Here is a 24,637-nt window from a genome sequence, read left to right on the forward strand (position 1 = left end):
TTTTGTGCCCCAGACCCTTTGGCAGTCTGATGAAGCCTCTGGCCTCCTTCCTTGAACAATGTTTTTAAAGGTATAAATTGAAATACATAGGATTGCAAAGGAAACCTATAATGTTGAAATAGGTTATCAAACATATTTTTGAAAAACCAAATTTGTGATATAGTAATGTGTATTCTGCATTACCTATTCATGAAATAACAAGATCTGCTGACTACCGTCATTTCATAGCGGTGATGAATACTTGGAAATGTCAGCAATAACTACCATAGTATGAAAATTCTTAAAGGTGACGGAATCACAAGTTCTTTTAATATTCCTGTGGCTCTTTGCCTATAACTGAAGGGAATGTTAAATTTCAGTTAAAGGTGAGGGAGAATAGGGGCCAGTCCAATGGCACAGTGGTGAAGTTCTCACGTTCCGCTTCTCGGTGGCCCGGGGTTCGCTGGTTCGGATCCCGGGTGCAGACATGTCACCGCTTGGCAAAAGCCACGCTGTGGTAGGCGTCCCACGTATAAAGTAGAGGAAGATGGGCACAGATGTTAGCTCAGGGCCAGGCTTCTGCAGCAAAAAGAGGAGGATTGGCAGCAGTTAGCTCAGGGCTAATCTTCCTCAAAAAAAAAAAAGAAAGAAAGAAAGAAAAAATGAGGGAGAATAAAGATCAAGCTCATAGATCCCCCTGAATTCCATCCATGGATCCAGAGTTAAGAACACCTGGTCTAAAGATTTCTGAAAGAGACTGGGAATCCTTATTTGTGTGCCTGTGGGAAGCCACAGGGGATGGTGTGAAGAAAGACAAGATGCGGAGCCATCTACCATTGTGCAGTTACTCTACATCCCTTATTTCACACTTGGCTTATCTGGGCTGCTTGAGTCTCCTCTTTTCTTTCTCAGCATGTCGCTTATATTGAAGTCAAATTGAAACTAGTCGGTTCTTCTATTTGTTAGCAGCTGTTGTGTTTTGATTTTGTTTGTTGGGGGAAATCCTTTTTTGTTTGATTTTTAAATATATTCATTAGTTGTAAGGGAGGCTGAAACCGCTGATTATCTGGGGTCATTTCTTCATGCTATGTCTAGTTTCTGTTAACATAGATAATTGGGCTTTAAATGTGGATGGAATTAAAATAGCCAACTTCAGCCTCTGTCTGTTGCCTTCAACGATTTTGAAGTAGATAAAAAAAAAATCCCCTCTCTCCGCCTTTTGGACCTCTCTGGAGAACCTTGGCTTCTTGAACACCGCCTTCTGCTGGACTTGACCTCTCTTGTCTTCCTGCCTATCTAAGGATCCTTTCTGAATCTTCTTCGCTGTTTCACACTCTACCAACCAGAAAAATGTAGGCATTTCCCCTACATTAGCCTTTGGGCAAGTTTTCTCTTCTTCTTTTCCCCTTGATAATCTCTCCCAATCCCCAGTCTACCTCCTTTCCCTGTATTCCTTGTCAGTTGTAATGGACCCCACCTCCCTCCATCTTCCCAGCTGTTCAGATTTTAATGAAACTCAGCAGATGTTCTTTGAACATTTACTGTGGCCTGAGCAATATGTTAGGGATTGGGGCAACAATACTTAACCAGTAGAGCAGGTCCCTGCCTTCATACACCCTGCAGTCTGTCAAGGAAAGTCAACCTTGTTCAAGAGTGATGAGTAGGTTGAAAGAGGAGGAACAGGTCACTGTGGGAATTGATAATAAGGAGGATCGAGCCCAGTTTGGGGGCATAGCAAAGCCTATCAGAAGAAGTGATGTTTAAGTTAGGACTTTGAAGGTTAATTGCAAGATAGCCTAACAAGCAGTGTAGGAATTGGGATTGGGTAAAAAAAACTATGAAAAGCCAAAGTCTAGGGAAACTAGCAGGGAAGGAGGAAAAGACGTCTGCTGTGGCTTTGGTGTAAAATTCAAAGAGGGCTTTTGAGTCCAGTGAGGCTGCAAAGAGGCAGGGCAGATTGGTAAACACTTATCAACGCTGTTGGGGGTTAGAAGGTGACATCATCCTAAGGACAGTGGGGCAGTTTTAATCAGGCAGCAGAGATTTATATTTTTAAGTCTTTATAAATATAAATCTTTATATTTTAAAATATTTAGATTTATGTTTTTAAATGATTAACCCAATTATAGTGTGGAAAACGGTTTGGAGAGGGGCAGAAATCCATGTAAGGAGACCACTGGAGGTGGTTATGGTAGCCCAAGTAAGAGAAGATACTGTGGCCTTGCAAGAAAATCTCAGACTATCATTGACTCCTGTTTCTCCTTTACCTGTTCCTCACACCCATCAAACATGAAATCTTTTAAGACTTGGTTTCTAGAGTCTCCATTACATGCATGCCTCCTTTTGTTCCCATTGACCTGATTCAAACTTCCTGTTTTTCTTTCCTGAGGTTTTGCAACGGCATCTACTCTACTGGCTTGTAATCTTCTGGTCTCCTTTTTCTCCATTCTGGTCGTATACAGGTGTGCTGTCAGAGCTGGCCCCAGAAAACACACTTGGGAGCTCCCAAATGCATAAAATTAAGTCCAAAGTCCTTTTCATGGTTCACAATTTCTACAATGTGATCCCTACAGATGCCACCTGTCTTCTTCACCATTGCAAGCTCCTGCCCTCATTCTCCTACCTACCACTCCCCTTGGCTCACCAACTCACAAATATCCAAATACACTATATTTTATGAGCTTTTCCTTCTACCTAGAATATCTTTCTCTTCCAGCTCTCCCATAAAAGGTCCATCTTTGAAGACTCATTTTAAGTCCCACGTCCTCAAGTTCCAGATATTCCCAACCAGAATTAATTTTTCCTTCCTGCCCGCGCTCCAATGGTACTTTAGATGATGCATTATCCATCTAAGTAAATTTCTTACTCTTGTTTCACCATTTCTTAGAGTCTACCTTTTCTTTGAATCATTATGTATGGGACAGGCTCTTTCACTAGATTATAAATTCCAGAGGACTAGAGAGATTGGTCATCGTTATTTCTGTTGCATACAATGATTTGCTTTTGCTATGCTTATAAAAGCTCAACAAATGCTAAATTAGGTTGCTGATTGTGGGGTGGGGGTGGGTAATGGGATCCCAAAATTGTGAATGTCTCTGGGTCATATACCCAAACCCCATTCTGGCTATTGTAGGGGAGGAAGAAATTTTCCTGTCCCCTTCTAGGTTCTTCTGACTGGTGTAAGAATTAAATTGACACGAGACAGAATAACAGGAGAAATCAAACAAAATTTAATAACATGTATAAATGGGAGAAACCCAAGAAAACCAAGCAGCTTGCCAAAATGGCCAAAGCCCTTACATTAAATACCATCTTCAGCTAAAGACAAAAGAGAATGTTGGGGGTAGTGGTTTGGGCTTCAAAGGAGAGGAAGGCAATTCACAATGAGATTGAAAAGCAGATGTTTGGTAAACAACTGTTTCCATGCCTTGCAGAGATAATGGGATATGGAGAGGACTCTGATCTCTAGGCCTTGCTGAGTCTCCCCCACCACACTTAGCCCATATTCTTGGTAGAGATCCCTGGTGATTACTCTGTTCCTGTTATAGGTCATTTATCTAAATTCTTTTAGGCAGTTAAGGAGGTAGTAACAAGAAAAACTTTCTGAGTCTGTTGTTTCTTAAAAATAATTGGTCTAAAATAATCCTCGTTAAAGAGACACATTTTGGGGTGGCAGATTTTGTTCCCTTTCACTATAATGTTCATCAAATATACAAGGACATTTTACTAAAAGTATTGTTTTTGTTTCTAAAACTGGGTGAATGGAATGAGTCTCATTAAGGGAAACAGTTAACAGTTTTATTGAGAAGTACTGGATTCCCTGTTGGAAGCTGGAATTCATGCGATAAGTATTTCTTGAGTCCTAATTATGCATTGGGCATTGGGGATGCACAGCTATGAATAAAACAGATCTCTGTTCTGGAAGCACTTATAGGTGTCTCCATAGGAGTTTGGAGTTTCCCATCCAGAGTTGCAGGAGAATTTACATTTGTTAAACTAGAAAAAATTGTTTATTCCTTTATTAAAACGTTATGTGTTACCTGGCTAACTCAGAAGTGAAAACCACACAGCCTGAGCTGCAACACCAAGGAGAGCCAGGGACAGTGAAATGTTGTCTATATGTAAGGAAGCATAAAAAGAGAAAGCATTTATTAGGATATTGCTAATTATAGTTTATTTAGCCTTAATTACTACTATTATTGTATACATTCCTTATCTCCAGCTTTAATAAAGCCCTGCACCAGGCAGGTTTTTAAATTTTCTTCTCAGTATCATTTTATCCCTTAGGCTGGGAAGCATCAGCAGAGGTGTTAAGCAATAATAGTAGCATTTATTATTTTCATTTTCTGATAGTAATAAAACTAATAATATTTTGGTTTCTAAACTAGTTCTAATATATGCCCAACACTGTGCTAGAAACTGGAGATATGCAAAACTGAATTTATGGTCTCAAATAGCTCACAGGGGTAGTATCTTATGTAGGAATTGCATTGCTATAGGGAAAAAGGGAATATATTACTAGAAGAAGACGCTTATGTGGGAGACTGAATTTTTTTTTCAAGGCTAATTTGAAACTGGACATTAGGGACACATACCATGATTTTGTGAACTATGAGTGCTAAGGGGGGAGAGACAGTGTAAATGCTCAGAACACAGTAGAGTAGCACAGAGGAAAAGTCAGAGGCCTTTGATGGAAGATGTAAATTATGAGGCCTGTATCCATTCAGAAAGAGTAGAGTATTTTTCAGATGTCTTTGTATGCATGTATAAAGATCTATGGCTTCGAATTTGACTAGATTTTGTTTGTTTTTCAAAATCTTTTCTAAGAATTGCCCTGGTGGAAAATATTCCTGAAGGCCTTAACTATTCAGAAAATGCACCATTTCACTTATCACTTTTCCAAGGCTGGATGAATTTACTCAACATGGCCACAAAGTCTGTTGACATAGTGTCTTCCCATTGGGATCTCAACCACAGTCATCCATCAGCATGTCAGGTAAGCTGCATCCTCTATGTATGTGATGATTTTACTTGTGTGCATTTTACACTCTTTAGTATTCTGGTCCTCCACTCCTCAAGTTCAAGCTCATTGTTTTAGTCTACCTTCACCCGTAGTACATGGACATCATTACATTTAGATGTATGTGCCGTTGTTGATCACATGTCACTTAGCTCCTGTTAGAATGCAAGGCTTTCAAGGGCAAATCATGTTTCATCTTTGCATACCACAGGCTCTCTAAACAGCATGGCTGTATTGGACAACTTCGAGGGGCACCATTCACATCATGCTATCTGTTGATGGCACGCCTCAGTCTTCTGCTTTCACGACCTGCATGTTTACAGTTCTAATTCCATACCTGCCTGCTGAGGCATTTATTTGGTTAATGCGTGTCATAATTTGCCCTTAGGACCCAGAGCCAACTTTTCTTAATAGTGGAGTCAAACTTTCCATTATAGAGGTTATCCTCTCGACTCTGTCGTATTTGAGTGAAGACGAAAAAGAAATGTGCTAAGTACAAAAACAGCTTTTAGAAAACTGACTGAATGATATAAATGATTTCTGAATGAAATGTCCTGGAGAAAGGAAAATGATCCTGGCCAACTTTAGTGTGTTTTTCTTTATGTGGTATGACCATGAGTTTGTAGTGAGCTATCGTGGCTGTTTTCTCCAAGTATGTGACCACGGCCTATGGTTAAATGTCCTGTATGGGTCAAGGGTAAATTCAGTTTTGTCTCTTTGTATACGAAATGTGTTGTCATTAAGTCTATAATCATTACCTCATTGTGCTTTGAAATCTGTTATTCAGTTATACTGTTTTAAAGTCAAATGATATCAGAAAATAGGCAAAAACAAATAACAACCTACAAAGGCCATACTAAAGAGTTGAATAAATTTACTAATTGTTTTCTGCCCTTTTCTACTGATTATATTTAAGTAGATGTTTCAGGAAGTTATCACTGCATAGATCATCCTAAAACTTAGTGATCTAAAAAGTAACAATCACTTATCTATTCATGATTCAGGGCAGGGTTTGGTGGAAAGAACTCGTTCCTGATCCACACAGTGTTGGCTGGGTTGGCCTGCCTGGGGCTGGTGGGTCCAAGATGACTCTCCTTATATATCTGGCATCTTACCTGGGGTGGCAGGAATGTCTCGGGGCTGGCTGGACTTCTCTCTATGCATGTCTCTCATCATTCAGTAAACTACCACTCTTTACACAGTGGTTGTGTCCTAAAAGGGCAAAAGCAGAAACTGTGAGGCCTCTGAAGACCTGGGCTCTAGAATCCCAGAATGTTGTTTCCACCCTATTCTCCTGGTCAAAGCAAGTCACAAATCCAAGATAGGAGGAGTAGTGTTCATATGGGACTAAGGAGAATTGTTGGCAAGCATCTTTGGAAATTATTTACTAAGTCCACTCTGGCCATAGTATCATCTCTTCCATGTGCAAAATGCACTCCTCCCACCCTCCCAAATTGCCATTGCCTTACAGCAAAGGCTCAAAGTCTAGGATCTCTTCATCTGCATCAGGTCTGGGTCTGGACGAGGCTCTTCATGGGGGCTTCTCTTGATTTGGAAACCTGTGAACTGAAAAGACAAGTTGTGTTCCATCCAGCGTACAATGGTGAGACAGGGATAAGATGAATACATGCTTCTGTTGCAAAGAGGAGAAATAGAGGTCACAACACATATCAGTCATGATACGATAGTAATTTTGGAATCCAGCCCTGCACATGTCACCAGTTTTCCAAACTTGGGCAACAGGGAATATTTCTAGACCAGCATCTAGTTCTGCTCCCGAGGAGCGCTTTCCTAGCCCGTTGTTCTCGGGAGCTCTTTGCTCCACCTCTGTGTGGTTCTTCCTTTTCTATGAGAAATAGCTGTGTTTGCTTTGGATGTACTTTCTTAGTTGGCTTCCTGCCGGTAAAAATCGGAAGCCCCAGAGGCTTCTTTTCATCTTAAACCCTCTCTGCCCCTTTTAGTCCAAAGTGATCCAACCACTTAAAAACTTTGTAGGCTTTCTATGTACCTAATTATAACCCACTCTATTAGCAAAAAGTCACACCCACAAATAATTATAGACGGATCTCCCTCTACTTTGGACTGTGGCACAAGGTGCTTCAGGGCCTTACCCTTAAAATTACTGGAGCCCTTTTTTCTGGCTGAGAGGGTCTGTGGGGCACCCACCGCTTTCAGTCTTTGAAAGGTCTCAACCAGGAGTCTCCCAGCCAAGACTTTGATTTGATCTTTGCCCTCACGCCATTTCTTACTTTGAGAATATTTGGCTGAATTGAGAGACTGTCCTAAATTCTCTACATTTTCTCAAAATTCTGCATGAAAACTAAACAGTTCTTTCTTATCAGATGTCACTCAAACTCTGATAATCTGCCTGAACAATCTCCCCAGCCAGATCCACATGCCCATTAGTTATGTTTTCTATCTTCTCCCTTATAAGTAGTGTTGCCAAACATTCTACCATTACTTTCTCAAGGCTCTGAAAGCAACTTCTTTGCTGTTCTTCCAGCCTTGAGTAACAGAATGAGACTGCAGCCTCCACCACCACCCAGTCCCAAGGCCAATGCCACCTGCTTTAAGTTTTTGCTACGGTAGTTTCTATTTCAATTATCTCTTGTGGCATAACAACTCCAGAGCTTATTTATTATTATTTCCTATGATTCTCGGGTTGGCTGCACAGTTGTTTTGCTCCAGTCGTGCTGGCTGGGATCACTCATGCAGTGTGTTTAGCTGGGAGCGGCTGAGATTGGACTGTCCGAGGGCTGGTCAGGTCTCATTCTCCCCAGGTGCACTCTCATCCCATAATCTACCCCTATCTTTTTACAGGGCGGCTGGATCCCGAGAGGGTGAAAGCGAAAACTGCAAGACCTCTTAATGCCTAGACTCCCAGAACATTACTTTAGCCACCTTGTGTTAGTCAAAGCAAGTCACCAGGCCAGCCCACGTTTGGCAGGGGGCGAGGGAGGTGGGAACAGTAGACTCCAGGAGGAGCATGCATGTGTATGACTTGGAGGAATTGCTGGCAGCCAACTTTGGAAACAACCTGCTATAGTGGGTTTGGTAGTGTGAGGAGGCGATAGTTCAAGTTTTATTTCCTTAGCCTAGACACGACCAGCACATGGCCTTTGGACAGGAACTGCAAGTTTTAGTTTGACTTTGTGAGCTGTGCAGTGTGCGCCCATGCTTGTGAGCCCCGGGCTATCAACAATTCCCTTCCATCTCGTGTGCATCACTGAAGAGCTGAGCCAGGTGTGTTAAACACACGGTGGGAAGATTGCATTTACACTTGGACTTGGCGAGCTGGATGAGCTCTTTTCTAATATGCTGTGCCTCTGGAATGATGTATTTGTCTGTCTGACTACAAAGTGATCTTTGCTAAGTGGCTTCATTTTTCTCCTAGGCTACTGTTTCTCTCTGACCTTGCCCTCAACCCTGGTTGGCTTCCAGCATTCCTATAATTGATATAGATTCAAAGTTGGTTGAGCTTGGAGGTCCTAGGGAACCTGCGGCCTTCAGGGGTGCCCATGAAGTCCATTTGCAGGATTCAAGGGAATTCTGGGGCCTGAGGCAATAGACAGGAGCACACAGTGAGTCTGGTCAGCCCTGGGGACTGGTGTGCAATCTTTCAGATGGCTTATCGGTAAAGCAGAGTCCCTGGATGGGCGATCCAGCCCCTTCCTTAAGGTGGACATGATGCTCGGGAGCAGCCTGAAGCCTTTTGGCCTCTCCTTCCCTTTAACCTGACCTTTCATCCTAGTCCTTCAGGTGTGAGCTAAACTAAACTCACTACTCAAACTTTTCCCTGGGACCAGGAACCTCTTTATTACCTGGGAGCTTATAAAAAATGCAGAATCTCGGGATCCACCCCAGCCCTTCTTGAATCAGCATCTCCATTTCATCAAGATCCCCAGGTGATTAGTGTGCTAAAAAACGTTTGAAAAGTGCTAGCTAAACCATTCTGACCTCTGGCTCTATGAGCCCAGCAAACTCTCCTAGGTGTTCAGACTGATCTGGTGGGAGATGGGTGACTAGGGAATGACACAGCCTTTCTGGGTCATGGTTCCTGATGTTAAGTCATGGTCAGTATTCAGTGCTGCTCACAGGGCAGTGGAGTCATGGATGAATGAGGCTCCAGGTCTGTTTTGCATGACAGTGCTTAGCACAGTGCTTGACACATACCAGGTGCTCGGTAAATACTCGTTGAGTAGTTGTTGAATGGATCGTGTCAAAGATAGACAAAGCCAGACCTAGTTAAAGTGGTCAGGAGAGATTTTAATCAATAATGTACTATGGCAGTAGCCAAGAGGGAATGGAGAACTGAACTCAACGTGGATTTGTGCAGAGACAACTGGGCGTTTTACAGGAAGAACGAGGAAGTAGGGAGGGGGAATGGCAGAAGCTCGAGCAGGGCCAGGGAAGTAGAAATTTATGAAACGTGGGAAGCGGGGGTTGGTCCACAGGAAGCCCACCTGGGTTTGCTAACTGACACTCATCAAAGTTAGGCTCCTCCCTCCCGCAGAGGCTGGGAGACCGGGCTGCATCTCCAGGTGTTGGCTGGAACGGACAGTTCATTCTCTTGGCAATCTCCAGCTCTCTCAGGCCGGCACTGCAGGGAGTCATCCTAAGGATACGGCCTTGAGCTGTTAGAGACTACGTGAACGTTTGTTCAAGCCCTTTACACTTGGGAGGAGGCGGGGAGGCAGGGCAGGGTGGATGAAATCATTTGTGCTGAGAGTCGGCAGTTTTTATAGGCCAAGGTTGAGGCCTGGAGGAGAAGAGGGCTCAGAGGAGCCTGGCTAGAGTTTGGTCAAGGAAAGACTATTTGTCAATTGTGTGACTTTAAAATGAATTGAAGTGGTTGTTATTGATGTGGAAAGAAGTTAACACTTAGAATCTCAGTTCAAGTCACTCTTGATCAACTGGCTTATTGCTAACCCATGGAATTTTTCACTCTTCTGCCTCTCGCCTGGCGAACCTTGAACTCACACAGCAGCCCTTCGGGAGGAGACCCCGGTTTGGACTGATGTCTTCCAGTAGAGTGGTACTGCTCTTGCCAAAAAAATGCCTCTTTGCTGCCCTCCTTCCCCTAACAGCACCAGGCTCTTTTCCAGTTTGAAACGAGTTGGATTTCTGGAGAGTATTGAGCCTAACTTCACTTTGCTTCTTCCTAAGGGGAGATCCGCATTTGCGGACATCAAGGATAGAGGGTCTTTACTTGCTTTGGAAATTCAATGGATTCCAGCAGGCTGTGGGGCTGATCTGGTGAACAGCGCTCTCCGCTGCTGCCTGTGCTTGGCCCGAGCGTCAGCGCTGTGGGGATGGGGAACAACAGGAAGGGGTGAGGTTGATGACGTGTTTGGAGGGTTCCTACCTCAGCAAGATAGTGGACGTTTTCCTCTTCTTCTGGTGCGTTCACGGCCAAGTGACGGCTGCTGGGGAATCCCATGCATTTAGTACCCCCTGATGGAGCACCAGGCATGGACTGAGGTCTTTAAAGAGAGAAAGCAGGCGAGAAGGCTTGGTGCCTGATTTGCTCTGTTTCCCACCTCCCCTCATCCGACCCTCAACCTCTAGAGCAATATTCCCAACAAGATTTAGAATTTAAAGGGCCCTGGAGAACTTGTTTAAATATCACATCTTGGGCTTTTAAAGAGCCTGATTCTCCTCCTTTCTCCCCTCTCTCCGTGCTGGTGGGGGATAACTGCAGAGATCAGGAGTGGAGAGAGAAATGCACATCCTTGCTGCCAACTTCTTCTCTACGGGTGCAGTTTAAGGACCTCTGTATCCTGTTCTCTTTAGGCCACCAAGTCTTAACATGCCTAAAAAAAGAAGGCACTGGTTGAAAGCCTGTTTGATTTAAATTTTACTGATTGTATCTTTCAAATGGAATAGGAAATTCAAGACTCTACCCAACATTTCAAATTCTGGGTAGCTAATCTTCGGACCTGTGAGCATGCTTTTATTTTTACCAAGACCTTATAAATATTGGGATCTAGTCATTGATTGGTTTATTGCATACAAAAACATGCTAAGAAAAAAAGATTCACACCCTAGTTACTCACGTGTGCTAATTTAAATTTTCTTTAAGATGTTCTAGTATAATAAAAATTGGCTCAAGTTCACAGCTTGTTTTCCATGAATATATATTTTTTAAAGAAAATATTTTTATTTTGGAGTAGAATAGTCAAACGTGACATTTACTTCAAAACCAACAGATCCTGAAAATTCCTAAATGGAAACCATAAATGGCACATAGATAAACAGGAACTATAATCGAAAAGTGGCCCATCTACTTATTATAATGCATCTGTAAGCAAATTACACCCAGTGGTGGTACAGCCAGTGGCAGGCAGACCCCAGCTCAGCAGCAAAGGGACACAAATAAACGTGGCACATGACATCTGCATCCTCTAGATGAGATGCAGTGTCTTAAGAGTGAATGATCATCCTTATTAACAGGATGATGAATGCCTGCTTTTTTTTTCATTTGCATAGAAACCGACACATTAATTAAAATGCACTTTTAATCTGTGGCGCCAGAGGGTTGCTGTTTTAATTCCCACCCTGAAAAACTCATCTTGTCTTTCCTACCTCCCACTGGGCGATGTTAATCTCTGTCTTTGTTTCTTTCTGGGATGAAAGAAACTGCCCAGTGACCTTCCTCTGTATCACAGCCGTGTTAAGGGCTGGTGAGATCTGCAGTCCCATGGTAACCACATTTTCAGATTTAATAAAAATACACAGTCGGGCAAAGGGTTTTGTTTCTTTCTGTCCGGATGATGAGTTTAGACCCTGAAATATTGAAGTTCCTAGGACAACTTGATTGCTAATTTATGGGATATGATGATGGGGATTTATGAAATCAAGACTGTTCAGGAAAAGCCAGGAAATGTGACTTGATGAAGGCTTATTAGTAGAGTTACCTAATTCATTGGGTTAAAAAATCCCATTCTCTATGAGTTCACTGTGGGAACCTAATAAAATAGTTAATGAACCGCAATAACTGAATCGTAAAGAGATGTGCTTAGGTGAAATCAATTAGTCATCGGTCTACAGTGAGCCATGCTTGCCAACTGATGATACATCACAATGATTTAATTTTGAAAAATTATGATTTTTAGAATTGAACAGTATTTGCTTGATTTAGTGAGTAGCATGTGGGAAAGCTCAATGATCCAGGTGGTCATTTTGGAAAACTTTACAAGCCAGGATCCTATCTCTCCACAGTAAGTGGCAGACTGACTCTTAGAAAGACTGTAGAAATGAGCCAGGAGAGTAGCTTAGACTTCCTTTTTCTTACTTATTAGATGTGTGACCTTGAGCAAGATGCTGAGTTCTCTCTGTGCCACAATTTCCTCATCAACCAAATCAAGGTGATAATAGAACCTACCTTACAGATTTTTGTACAAATTAGTTAATGTATATATAAAGAGTGTAGAACAGTGTTTGACCGTTTTAGTGCCTATGTAACTGTCTGTTATTACCGTGAACATTGCATTCACATTCATGTATTTGGATACACACTACGGCTCTAGTTTAAGTAAGTTTAATTGTTCTAATGAATAATGAGTTCACATTACAGGCCTTACACTGTGCTAGAAACTGGGATGATCATCTTATAAAATTAAAAGGGAGTATAATTTCTACAAATGTGAGATTCTGGGTAGGTAAGAAGGATTAGGCAAGTTATCTTCACATGTGGAATTCTGACTTTCATTTGACTTATCACAAATCCTTACACACAGAGTCTTGCTCTCACCTGTCTACTCAAGCATCTCTTGGTTAATGCATCCTTTCAGAAGTATCTGCTCTGTTCCTGGTGAAGCAGGAGGCCACTTCAGCCTTGGCAAAGATCTGGAAGGACTAACCCCTCCCTTAACACCCAAAAAGCATCATTTACAAGAATTATACAGGCTTAAGAGTACCTTTTTTATCTCTCCATTTGTCCTGAAATTCTTGATCTATCACTATCAAACTTGCCATATTAGGATTCTCCAGAGAAACAGAACTGTTAGGATAGTTGTAGATGGAGATATAGATATAGATCTGATATATCTATGTCCTCATATTTATATGTGTATGAGGAGACTTATAGGAATTGGTTCATGCCATTATGGAGGCCAATAAGTCTCATGATCTGCTGTCTGCAAGCTGGACACCCAGGAAGCCAGTGCTGTCATTCAGTCCAAGTCTGAAGGCCTGAGGACCAAGGGAGCTGGTGGTGGAAGTCCCGGTTTGAATCCAAAGACTGAGAACCAGGAGCGCTGAGAGCAGGAGAAGATAGACGTCCCAGGTGGAGCAGAGAGCAAATTCAGCCTTCCTCTGTCTTTTTATTCTATTCAGGCCCTCAAAGGGTGGGATGATGTCCACCCACGTTGGTGAGGGTGATCTTCTTTACTTAGTCTGCTGATTTAAATGCTCATCTCTTCTGGAGACACCCTCACAGACACACTCAGAAACCATGACTTACCAGCTCTCTGGGCATTTTAGCCCAGTCAAGTTGATGCATAAAATTAATCATCACATTTGTTATCTGGTAAGATTGTGACATATTTGATCTTAGAACAGTGTCATTTAATAAAAAATAATCAATACCCCCAGTCTATATTTGCTGAGATTAAAAAATATCTACGTATATCTGTTTTTCAATGAATTTGATGTCCATGAACGGAAGATCCCTCTGGACAACTGATCTTGAATCTTGAATACATAAGAAGCAATGTGGTCTTCTCAAACCTATAGCCACTGCTGATTTTTGTTGGTTGATTGGCTCGTTGGTTTTTGCTTCCTTAGTATTTGTTTTTTTAATTAAAGATCCCTATGACCAGGCAGTCTTCAGTGATGTCACTTTGGTGTTGGTGGAATACACTTTGCCGTCAGGCAGCTGCATCCGTGTGTGACTCAGGTCTCCAGGCCCTGTCTCGTAGCCTACTCGTTCCTTCCTGGCAATATTCCCCCTAACTGACCCCGTCACTGTAGGTTAACCAACAAACAAGGGCTTTTGTTTCATCTAACTTATAAACCTTTTCTTTGTCAAGTTGGGTTCACAGCTATCCTTAAGATTTTTCATAAATGATCTTATTAACATTTTCTGTTACAATCACTTTGTGTTTTGACCCATCATGCCACTTGCCCATCCTCATGAAGCCTGCAGTCTGGTGGAGTCAGCTGTGACTCCATGCTCCCCAGCACCTCTCACTCTGAGTCTCCATCATATTACTAATGCTCCATCTTCGGTGGCTCTCTAAGCCCATCCTTCCTTTCTTTCCCATCCCTACTGTCTCAAGGTGGATCTCCAATCCCTTTCCGAGTCTATTAAAAGAGATTCTTCATTTACTATCATGCAAACAATCAGCATCTACTCTGCAACACAAGAGTATTTCTGGAACCCAGAAGAATCCAATTTTTGACAATATCATTCCCTTGTGAGAGTCTGAAATATTTAATTATAATTTCTTTTGTTACTGATTTTTTTTTCTTTTAGTCTAGGAAAAATACAGTCACAGCATCTCCTGCCTTTCATTTTTCCTGAAAGGAGATGAGCATAGTTGGTGAAGACTGGGTTCTTTGAATAATTGAAATTCTTCAAGCTTATTGCAATCTGTAGGTTGGAATGAGGCAGCCAGAGAAAGCAGGATATTCTGATACAACATAGAAAATACACATTTCATCCTTTGTTTTGATGTAGATCTGAGAGCTTGCACACATTTCTACTGTATTATGGCAAACTTCTTACAGCCTATTTTGTATTTTTTCACAGCGATGGGGAAAAATAAAATGTTAAATTAATGAAAACATAACTAGGATACATTCTAATGCTCTGTTAATTGGCTCAGTTTAGAATCAGTTATTTTGTGTGTTTTCAGTTCTCGGACCTTGGTTTTATAGAAATGCCAACTAGCAGCCTTATTCAGGAGGCGTATATGATAGTAGAAAGACCATAGGGTTTGACACCAAATGCATTTGACATGACCAATAGTTTGGTGATTGTGGTCACACTGGGCAAATGTCCTAACTCTTCTGATCCTCAATGTTCCCATCTTTACAGCGGGTATAGTAATGCCTGTCTCATTCGATGGCTTTGTAAATTTGGTTAGATAGTGTTTGTAAAACAACAAATAATGGAGCTTATAAAAGATCACTTGTTTTCATTTTTATTTTTGTTTTTCTAGTGCAGGACATTTACTTTCATATTTAGTGGAGGTTTACTTTCTATGTAATCTTAGAGCAGGACAACTTCCAGCTGTCCATCAAGTTCTCAACTTTTATTAAAAGAGGTTACATAATTCTGCCCAGAATCCCAGTGCAAGTTGTTCTTCAGGGTTTAGGTGAAGAAAGGAGAATGAAAATTGTGCATGTTTTTTTGAGTAGATTCTTACCCTGCTCTCCCAAAATGGCAATTTTCAACTGTGACTGCCAGTCGGAGTCCCCTGGGGGGCTTTTGAAATATACTGGTACCCGGGCCCACCCCAGGCCAGTTAAATTAGAATATTTAGAAGGAGCTCCGGCTTTGATACTTTTCAAAAGATTACTTGGGGATTCCACTGTACAGCAAAGATTGAGAATCACTGCTTTAAACCGGCCCAGTCTAGTAAACATTGTTTGATTTTTACAGATTGCAAGACGCAGCCAGCTTACTCCCTTCCCCACCCAGTTTGTCAGCCCAGCTTTATCTGTTTCAGTTTCATCCTGCTTACTCCGGTTGTTCTCTTAGTGATGGTATAAAAGGGTGGCAACTTCTGTTTGCATTTTCCTGGCCTCTCCGGCCTGTGTGGTCTTTATTCTTGTAGCTTTGTTGTCTAGCGTGTGGCCAGGAAGAGAGTGGAGATCAGTTGCTTATGGATTTGAAACAGTAGATTACTGTTCAAACTTCTCATCTGCAGGCTCAGTATTATTTCAGTAAAACCCCTGGTGCAGTGTCAGCGTGAAAATAGCATGAGCTTATGGAAAGAGTGTCCCTTTCTTTCAAAACAGCGTGTTTTCTCTTGCGCAAAATGAACACTCAGCCTATATTTATAAATTAGCATTCTCCCATTTGAAATGTGGCAACAAAATGATTTCGAATGTGCCTTTATTGAACAAATATTTATCAAGGAAGGTACTGTGCTGTTTGTTGGGGACATAAAATCAAATAAGCCTTGGTCCCTACCCCCATGGAGCTCGGAGTATAATGGCGGAGACGGACAGACCAATGACAAGACTTCAGGATGGCAGTGCAGCAACGAAAGGGCCTGTGAGTGGCCAGGCTCCTGAAGGTGGCCTCTGCTCCTGGCTGCTTAGCAGAGCTCCCTGGCTCCTGCGGCTTCTGGTCCTCCCTCAGCCCTGTCTTTGTTGGTAAATCCCTGCTACTTCTCTGTGCTTCCATTTCCCCATCTGTTGAGTAATGCTAATTAGCTTCTTGCTTGCTTTCCAGTATGTTTCCAAGGGAAATCATCATTCTGATATAAACTCATAAGCACTGTGATTAGCAAGAGTTTTACCTTTTTGATTCTTTTTAGGTCCAGTCATATAGACATGAATAAATCATGAACCCAGAGAGGCTCTTCCCGATTATCTGGATTAAATAATGACTTTTCTCTAAAGTTGTTTTATCTTAGTTTTGTTTACCTGTGTGCTTGATTGTCTTCTCTCTGGACCTTTGTCACTGCATTTCCTATTTCCCTCGGGTCAACTTATGTTTTTGATAGTTTCTTTTAAATAGAATGGGTTGGATTTTTTTCTCACTATAATAATAATGACTTTTTACTATAGAAAATTTGCAAACTACAGAGAAATGGAAGAGAAACAAAATATTCCCGTGACTACCAACAAAAGATTGTTTTAATAGTTTGATATTTTCTGCATAATTACTTATATACAGTCATATTTTAAAGAAATTTCTATCTTAATTTTGCACTTAGCATTACACCATAAGCACTTTTCCATGTTATTGGAAACACTGATAAACATTATTTTAAATTGGCTGCCTAATGGACAATACAGTGGATCCACCAGATAAGGTTTATATAGCTATTTCTCTGTTATTGCATGTTGAACTTTTTATTTATTTTCCTTTTTCTGGATAAATTCTGCTGCATTAAACACCCTTGTGCAAAACATTATTTTCTCTTTGCTCATTCACTCAGGATTAATCCTCAGAAGTGGAATTGGAGGGCCGAGGAGTCTGAGCTGCTTTCCTAAGATCACGGGGTTTTCAGGGGGCGTGTAGAGCACCCCCATGGTTACTTTCTGGGGGGCTGGGCTCCTCAGGAGTGACGGCTTGAAGGGACTCTGCCTCCATTCTGTGTGGGGCCCTCTGCCTACTCAGAAGGAGTGATCGTGGCAGAGCTGGAGTGTCTGACCGTCCTGGGTTCCTCCCTTGCCCTGGTCGCATGCCTCTCCTCTGCAGCAGAGGAGTGCTGACGGGCTGTGCCTGCCACACTCTTCCAGTCGCTGCTGAATGCGCTGTCAAGAGGATGGTGTCTGCCTGCCCTTTGCAGCCAGAGTGGATGGTGCAGCAACCCCAAAGCTGCCTTCTACGTCCTACAGGTGTCCAGCCAAGGGCCCTGGTACAAACATGCTGCCCCTGATGTCGATTCCTTGCTATTTCCTGGCCCGTTATTGGCATGAAGAGCTTATTCATCTCTCTTCCTCAGCCTCTGACAGGGATGGCTGTGTTCATACCCACGGGGTGCGTAATTGTGATAACTATCATTAGTCAAGGCCTTGATGATTAACTGCTCAGAATAATTAAATCTCTTAATGGGATGGAAACTGGACTAATGAATGGACAGGCAGCCTACATAGCAGGACTCTCTGCTGGCATCAAGTGGGGAATCCTTGTTGCTCATTAGCAAAAAAAAGCAGATGTTCTCAACTAAGTTGGTGGGCCTGTGGCCCTGTCTGAGTTCCTGAGGCTGTGACTGATTCATGACCTCAGGACATTTGTGGACTGATGAATGGCCAGCATCTTCTGGCTTTGGATGAGGAATTCCATATTGCACAGGCAGTGCCGAGAGCTGCTGGGGACTCTGGCCACCATCCCAGCGCTCTCCCTCAAGCCCAAGCCTTACCATCAAGTTCACCACTATGCTGCCTCATCAATACCTGTGGTCCTTCCATTGTTTGGTTGCCATTGACACTGCTCTGTCTCAGGCCACGTTGTCTCCCACCAACCACACGCCAACCTTTTGATTTTTCTTTCAGCCTCCAGTCTTGCCCTGTATCAATTCTTCGCCAACTTGCAGTCAGAATTTTCTTTGAGAATAAAAATTTGACTATGCCCTTCCCTATGTAAAATCCTTCGGAGGGCCGTATTGTTTTCCAGATGAGCTCCAGGCTCTCCCCATGGTGTACAAGACCCTCCTGTTGCTCTTGCTTATCTTTCCGGCACAGGCCTCCACCTGGACACTCCTTCCTTCCTCCCTTCCCTTGGAGGTTTTCCCTCAGTGCCCTGCTGGGTTTCCCCTAGGGCTGCGCTTCCTTCCCCTTGGCATCTGACACCCTGGGCTGTATTTGCTTATCAATCATTTATCTCCAGCACTTATTAGGGTCCTTGGCACATCGCAGGCATCTGGTCAACGTGTTGAATGAATTTGCTTAAAAGACACTTCTGCCTTTCCTAGAGGTATTTGAGATTACAAGTTGACACTGACAAGTATATGGGTAACTAATATATGTATGTTTATATCCCTGGCAAACTTTGTGTATTTCAATAAACATAGTAAGTAAATAAAATTTCTGTAAGTTTTCTAAACTGAAAAAGAAAAGTTTCAGTCAATATAGTACTGAAAATTTCAGTAAATATGGTAAGTAAATAGGAGATCAGTCTTACAGATAATTGAACTAATTGGTTAAATAAGTAAACTAGTAAATTAGTCATGAAGGGATCCATACATATACGTTATAATTTATCTTGTTATAAATTTTTTTAAAAATCAAGCTTTTTAAACCTTTGCTTTAAAGGGACACTATGGCTTAAAATAAATCCTAGATCTTGTTTTCTCGTGACTGTGTCATCAAACGTTTAATATGTTTAATCAGTTCTGTGTCCTTTTTTACATGCATGTATGTATATATATATGTATACATATATGTACATATTTATGCATAAGTAGGATAATAGCATACCTAAGATATATAATCATAAATATACACATGTGTGCACACACACACACATTCACACACATTTGGTGCTTATGTTTCTTTGTGATGGATTTCTAGAAATGGGAGTCCTGAGTGGAAGGAAGCAATTGGTCACAGTTTCCCCAAATCCCTGACAAGGATAAAGGTTGCCACTTGTGGCTGTTGTCCAGTCTCTCGGTACAGAGAGAGCTCTGGGCTGCTTTGCTTTCTGCTTCCCTGGACTTTACGAAGCATCTCTTAGCATCTAGGCTTGTTTCCCTTAGGCATGCCTAACTTGACACTTTGCCCACATTTGATCGGGCTCTTGGCTTTTTCTTATTCATTTTTAATATATTTTTGTACAGTACCGCTATTAACCCTTCGTTTTTCATTTGCATAGCAAATATTCCAAACTTTTGGCTGTTTTTCATGAACCTTTCTGGCATCTTTTGCTGTATAATGTTTTTAACTTTTATCATTCTGTCTATCTTTTATTGCTTCTACGTATCTTGCTTGTGTGTTAGTGTCCTGTGGCCACCGCAACAAATTACCGCAGACTGTGGTTTAAAACAGGGACTCGTTCCCTGGCAGTTCTGGGGGCGGAAGTCTGGAATCAGTTTCCTCGGCAGATACCCAGGTGTCCGCGGAGCGGTGCTCCCTCCACAGGCTCCAGCAGGCAGCCTGTACTAAGGGGGACTCTGCTCTTCACCCCTTCCAGCTTCTGCTGGCTGCGGGCACCCCTGGGCTTGCTGCCGTGTCGCCCTGATTGTCAGGGCCAGGATCTTCAAACCTCTCTGCTCCGTCTCCTCGTTGCTCCTCCTTGCTGCCTGCCCAATCCCCCTCTGTGTCTCTCGTCTGGGTACACTGCACTTACATTTAGGGCTCACTCAGATAGCCCGGGATAATCTCCTCATCACAAGATCTTTAATCACATCTGGAAAGATCCTGTTTCCAGATAAGGTAACATTTACAGGCGCCAGGTTAGCGCCTGACGTCTTTGGGGGCCCTTAGTTAGCCTCCTACAGCTCAGTTAAGGCTTTCCCTCCTTCAAGGCTGTAAGTGTAGTTGCCTAGATTTTCTTTAAAGTGTTGGTGTGTCCTTATTCTGCCTGAGAACATATTTTTCTGTTTGGTATAACATAGGTATAACTGTGCCAGACTAAACCACTCTATCTTTTTCATACTGAATTAAAATAGTGCCTTTGTTATTGATAAAAACCAGGTGTGTATCATTTCTGGATTCTCTATTAAAGTTCCCTTATCTGTTTATCCATTCCTGTGCCTCTACCATATTAATATGATGACTGTGACTTCACAGTATGTTCTTTTATATAATTCTGAAGACATTGACACTTAGAAATTTTCCTCTGACACCAGCTATTGCTTCATTTCATGGTTTTGCTATGAAGTACTTACTTTTTCATAGCTTCCTAGAGAATACAAAACTTCACTTTTCTTTTCTCCTTTGATGTAAGGATAATCTAAGAGTGGGTTTTTAAATTTTCAAGTAGGTAAGATTTGTTTTATGGGTTACATGTTAATGGTCTGTTTCTCATTTTGTTAGATTATGAGCAGAAGATGAAGCCTGTAGAATATCTCTTTTTAACTTTTGTTTAGGTTTTCTTAATATTATTTACAGAACAGATTTTGGTAAATATTACATGGACAAACAAAAATTGTTTTGTGGGTGCTGGCCCTTTGGCCAAGTGGCTAAGTTTGTGCGCTCTGCTTCAGCGGCCCAGGGTTTCTCCAGTTTGGATCCTGGGCACGGACATGGCACCACTCATCAGACCATGCCGAGGCAGCGTGCCACAACCAGAGGCACTCACAACTGGAATATACAACTATGTACTGGAGGGCTTTGGGGAGAAAAAGAAGAAAAAAAAAAGAAAATTGGCAACAGATGTTAGCTCAGGTGCTAATCTTTAAAAAAAATTGTTTTGGGGGGTTTGATGTATAGAATGAGAAATATATATAAATGTATATATATAATCAAGTTTATTGATAGTATTATTTAATTTTCATATATCCTCATTTATTTCCTATAAGATCTGCCCAGTTTTGAGAAACATATTTTGAAGTATTTTATTGTGGTAGTTTTCATTGCATTTTTATTAACTTTTGCTTTATATATTTACCTGCTGTGCCGTTTGGTGCATACCATTTTATAACTGTCCTAGCTCCGTAAACCATGCAATATGTAATAATGACGTACTTTTTCCTGGCTAGCACTTTAAGCCCGCCCTAACTCTTGTTCTAATTTTTACTGAGATTCTTTATCCTTTTGGCTGTAGATCAGTGTTTCTCAACCTTCTTTTCGTTATGACCTTATTAAGCCTTTTTAGACATTTTTTCCTAATTCTGCCCCCTTAAGTGAGATTTTAATACCACAGATATATTGCATATTTACTGTAGGTAGATCTGTGTTTTATTCATAAAAATAGTAACTTTCACACACACACACACACACACACAAAGCACTTCTCAGCCCCTTGGGGGCAATAGTGCCCCACTGAGAGTGCACGTTATAGCTTCTCAGAAGACTTTCGCCTGTAAGGTGTCTCATCTTTTCAAAAATCCTTGTTTAGCAAAGACATCAAACACATGTCCACAGCATCTGCTCATCACGTTTCTTCTCCCTTCGTCCTCCTTGATGGTGTTGTGTTATTTACTGTTTGGTTAGAGTCTTTCTTTGAAAGTGTTCCTCATATGGGTTGTGTAGGTAATGTAATATCGAAATTTGTATATACCTGCAAAGCTTTCCTTCTCTCTCCCTGGCAGGTAAACCCCTTGACTGAGTCAAGCATTGCTGGGCTTCAGTCTTTTTCTTCCAGAGTCTGAAGCCCCCATGTACTAGCTTAGTGTTGCAGTTTAGCTCCATGCCGGTCTGATCCATTTTCCTCAATGGGTCAATTTTTTTGTTGTGTTTTTGGCCAGAAGTTTGTGAGAATTCCTCTTTCTCCTTGATGTTGCGTAATTTTACAGAGCGTGCCTGCGTGTGTCTTTCCGCATTACATTTGCCTCCATCTTGTTTTCAACTTATAGATTTAGATCTTTCCTCAAGTTGGACAATTTTCCTTCTGTTATTTGCAACCTTTTTCTTTTTCCCTCTTTTTCTCTTCCAATACACCTATTAGCCACATGTTGTATCTCCTCCGTTCATCCATCACTCTTTTCTTTACGTCTTATGTTTTCGTGTGTGTCTGTGTATGCGTGCGTGCATGCACTTTGAGATATTTCTTCCATTTGGTTTTCAGGCCACTAATATGAGCCTCAATAGTAGCTATATTTTTCTTTAATTACTCTTCCAGTTTAGTTCTGAAATCACAGTCCCGGCCCTGCCTGACTATTCTTGAGTACTCATGCTGTGTTTCAGCTCCACTTTCTGTCTTCTTGAGTAGCCTGTATCATGAGGTGCCCATTGTGTTCAAGCATCTTCTCTCTTGTTGGGTCCCCCTAAATATGTTACTGTTTGACTTCATCAGATTGTTAGTAACTTCTTCCTTTCAGGCGAAGGAAGGGCAGTACTAGATAGTTAATAGTCCCCCACCAGGGCAAGCAGAGAGCCCCTCTTCCCTCAGTACTCCACCTCCCAGCCCACGTGGGGGAAGGCTGCCTTGGCTCCTGCCCAGCCTCTTGGAGGACGGGGAGCACTGGGGTACTCGTGTGGGCTGACCGTGGCTCTGCAGGCACCGGGACTCCTCAGAACCCAACTTTGCTGGTAATAAAGCGCCTTCCAGCTCCAGAACTGCTTACTTAGCTCAGGAGAGTTGAATGTACCAGAGCTGGGATTGGAAGGAGAGAGTCAAGGGTAACTTCCTTCCCAAAATACCCCTTCCTTTCCCAACGTTAACATAACAAAATGGTCTTGTAGAGAAAACAGTGGAACCATCAGCACATTACTTGATTTTCTTGGGCGATGAGTAGACTATTGATCTCAAAGGTATCTTCCAGCCCTGACCTTCTCAATCTCGGTATCCTGACGGTTCCACATCAGACCTCAGATGAAGGGGTAAAATTCGGTGATTTTCCAGCTGTGTTCTGTGTACCCCTGGGGATTCTGTAGAGCAGGGCAGAGAGGGATTGAAAGAAATGTTTAGGTTAAGTTTTCATTTGAACAAAGAGTTTAACTGCTAAAACAAGCTTGAAAACCATGGCCATATTCTACGTGATCCCCGAATTAATCTCATAGAGCATGACTTTCTTCTGATTCTCTTTGGTAATTTTGCTTTTTCCCTTCAAGTTATGTTTCTGCATTTCATCCTGTCCACTGGTTGTTTCAGGTCAACAGAAACAGGTGGTATTTTTCACCCCTGCTGTCTTGGGATTGAAAGGGCCTCTGCGTTAAGCAGCTCTTCAAAGTCACGAAGGGGCTGCGCTGGATCTCTGTCCTTGGGGTGCAGCTCCCTCCCCAGGACCTCACTGTTTATCGAAAGGTCTTGCAGACATCAGAAAAAATTGGCTTAATGCAGGTCAACATTCCTGAGCCACACACTGTCTTCACGATGATTTAGTGAAGTTGGAAGTGTTGGCTAATGTTTCTCACCAGAAAGGGCAAGCTTTAAATTTCTGATTTTTAAAAGCTGAGGGACTTTTATTATTCCTTTATGAAAACATGATGAGTCAATTTAGCTCACCCAGCAGCAGGCCGTACTGCAGGTTTCTGCTCAGAGCAGGTGTTTCATACCTTTGGAAGTTATTACACTTTGAGAATCTTAGTGAAAATGTGTGGACAGGGAGTTAAGACACTGAAAATGGGGAGGTTGAATAGAAGTTCCACCTCAAGCCCAAGTTCATTACAGTGAGCACTATAATTAAACAATGTAAGAATCCTTGGTGTAAGTAATCAGCACAGACTAAAAGTAAAATACGCTTTATTGAATGACAGTCTGCCAGTCTCTGTAGATTTTGGAGTTTCTATTTTCATTCTTGTTTGAGAATCCTGGTCTTCATTTTAAGTCTCACAAAAATAACATGGTGGGAATCAATTTAAGCCACAGAGACAGAGATACAGATAGGTTAGAAGATCTCTTATCTTTCATTTGTGCTTAAATATGTTAACTAAAAGGACAAAATAAAAAGGCGTTTGTTTAAAAATACTGGCCCACTAACTATGGGGTCTTGTAAAACACACAAAGCACATAAGCCCTTTCTCTGTGTGAGGGGGACCTACGAACAATTTAGGTGACTATGTGACGACCGTGAGTCTGAAGTCTGGGCCATGCAGACATCAGCAAGCCTTCAAGCGTGTGTGACAAGAGTGTGGTGCACACCTCAGAGGAGAGCCAGAGCTGACGAAGAAGGTCGTGTTGGTGATGACTCTGTCTGCAGGAGACCCACAGAGCCGTGCCTTGCGCATCTTCCCTCACATGGGCACCTGAGCCTCTCACTGCCCAAGCCCTGGCCTCTCCAGAGTCAAAGTGAAATGGACATAGACCCTGAAATTGGCAGACCAGCAGCTGGGTCTTTTTCCTGTCCTCTCTGTCTGTTCATGTCTCTTTCTCTCTTTCTCCCTCTCCCCTCCCACCTCTCTTTTGAAGAA

General features: G+C 42.1%; 1 protein-coding gene across 8 annotated transcripts in view; it reads left to right on the forward strand.

Moving 5' to 3' along the window:
* Positions 1-24,637, forward strand: part of PLD5 (phospholipase D family member 5) — a 359,670-nt gene that overhangs the window by 200,393 nt on the left and 134,640 nt on the right. For all 8 annotated transcript variants that reach the window (XM_023632621.2, XM_070256062.1, XM_070256066.1 and 5 more), the window contains exon 3: positions 4,807-4,975. In XM_023632621.2, coding sequence (XP_023488389.1) covers positions 4,807-4,975 — 169 coding nt within the window. The remainder of the gene's footprint in view (positions 1-4,806; positions 4,976-24,637) is intronic.

The sequence above is a fragment of the Equus caballus genome, chromosome 30 (genome assembly GCF_041296265.1).
Source record: "Equus caballus isolate H_3958 breed thoroughbred chromosome 30, TB-T2T, whole genome shotgun sequence".
NCBI lineage: Eukaryota > Metazoa > Chordata > Mammalia > Perissodactyla > Equidae > Equus > Equus caballus.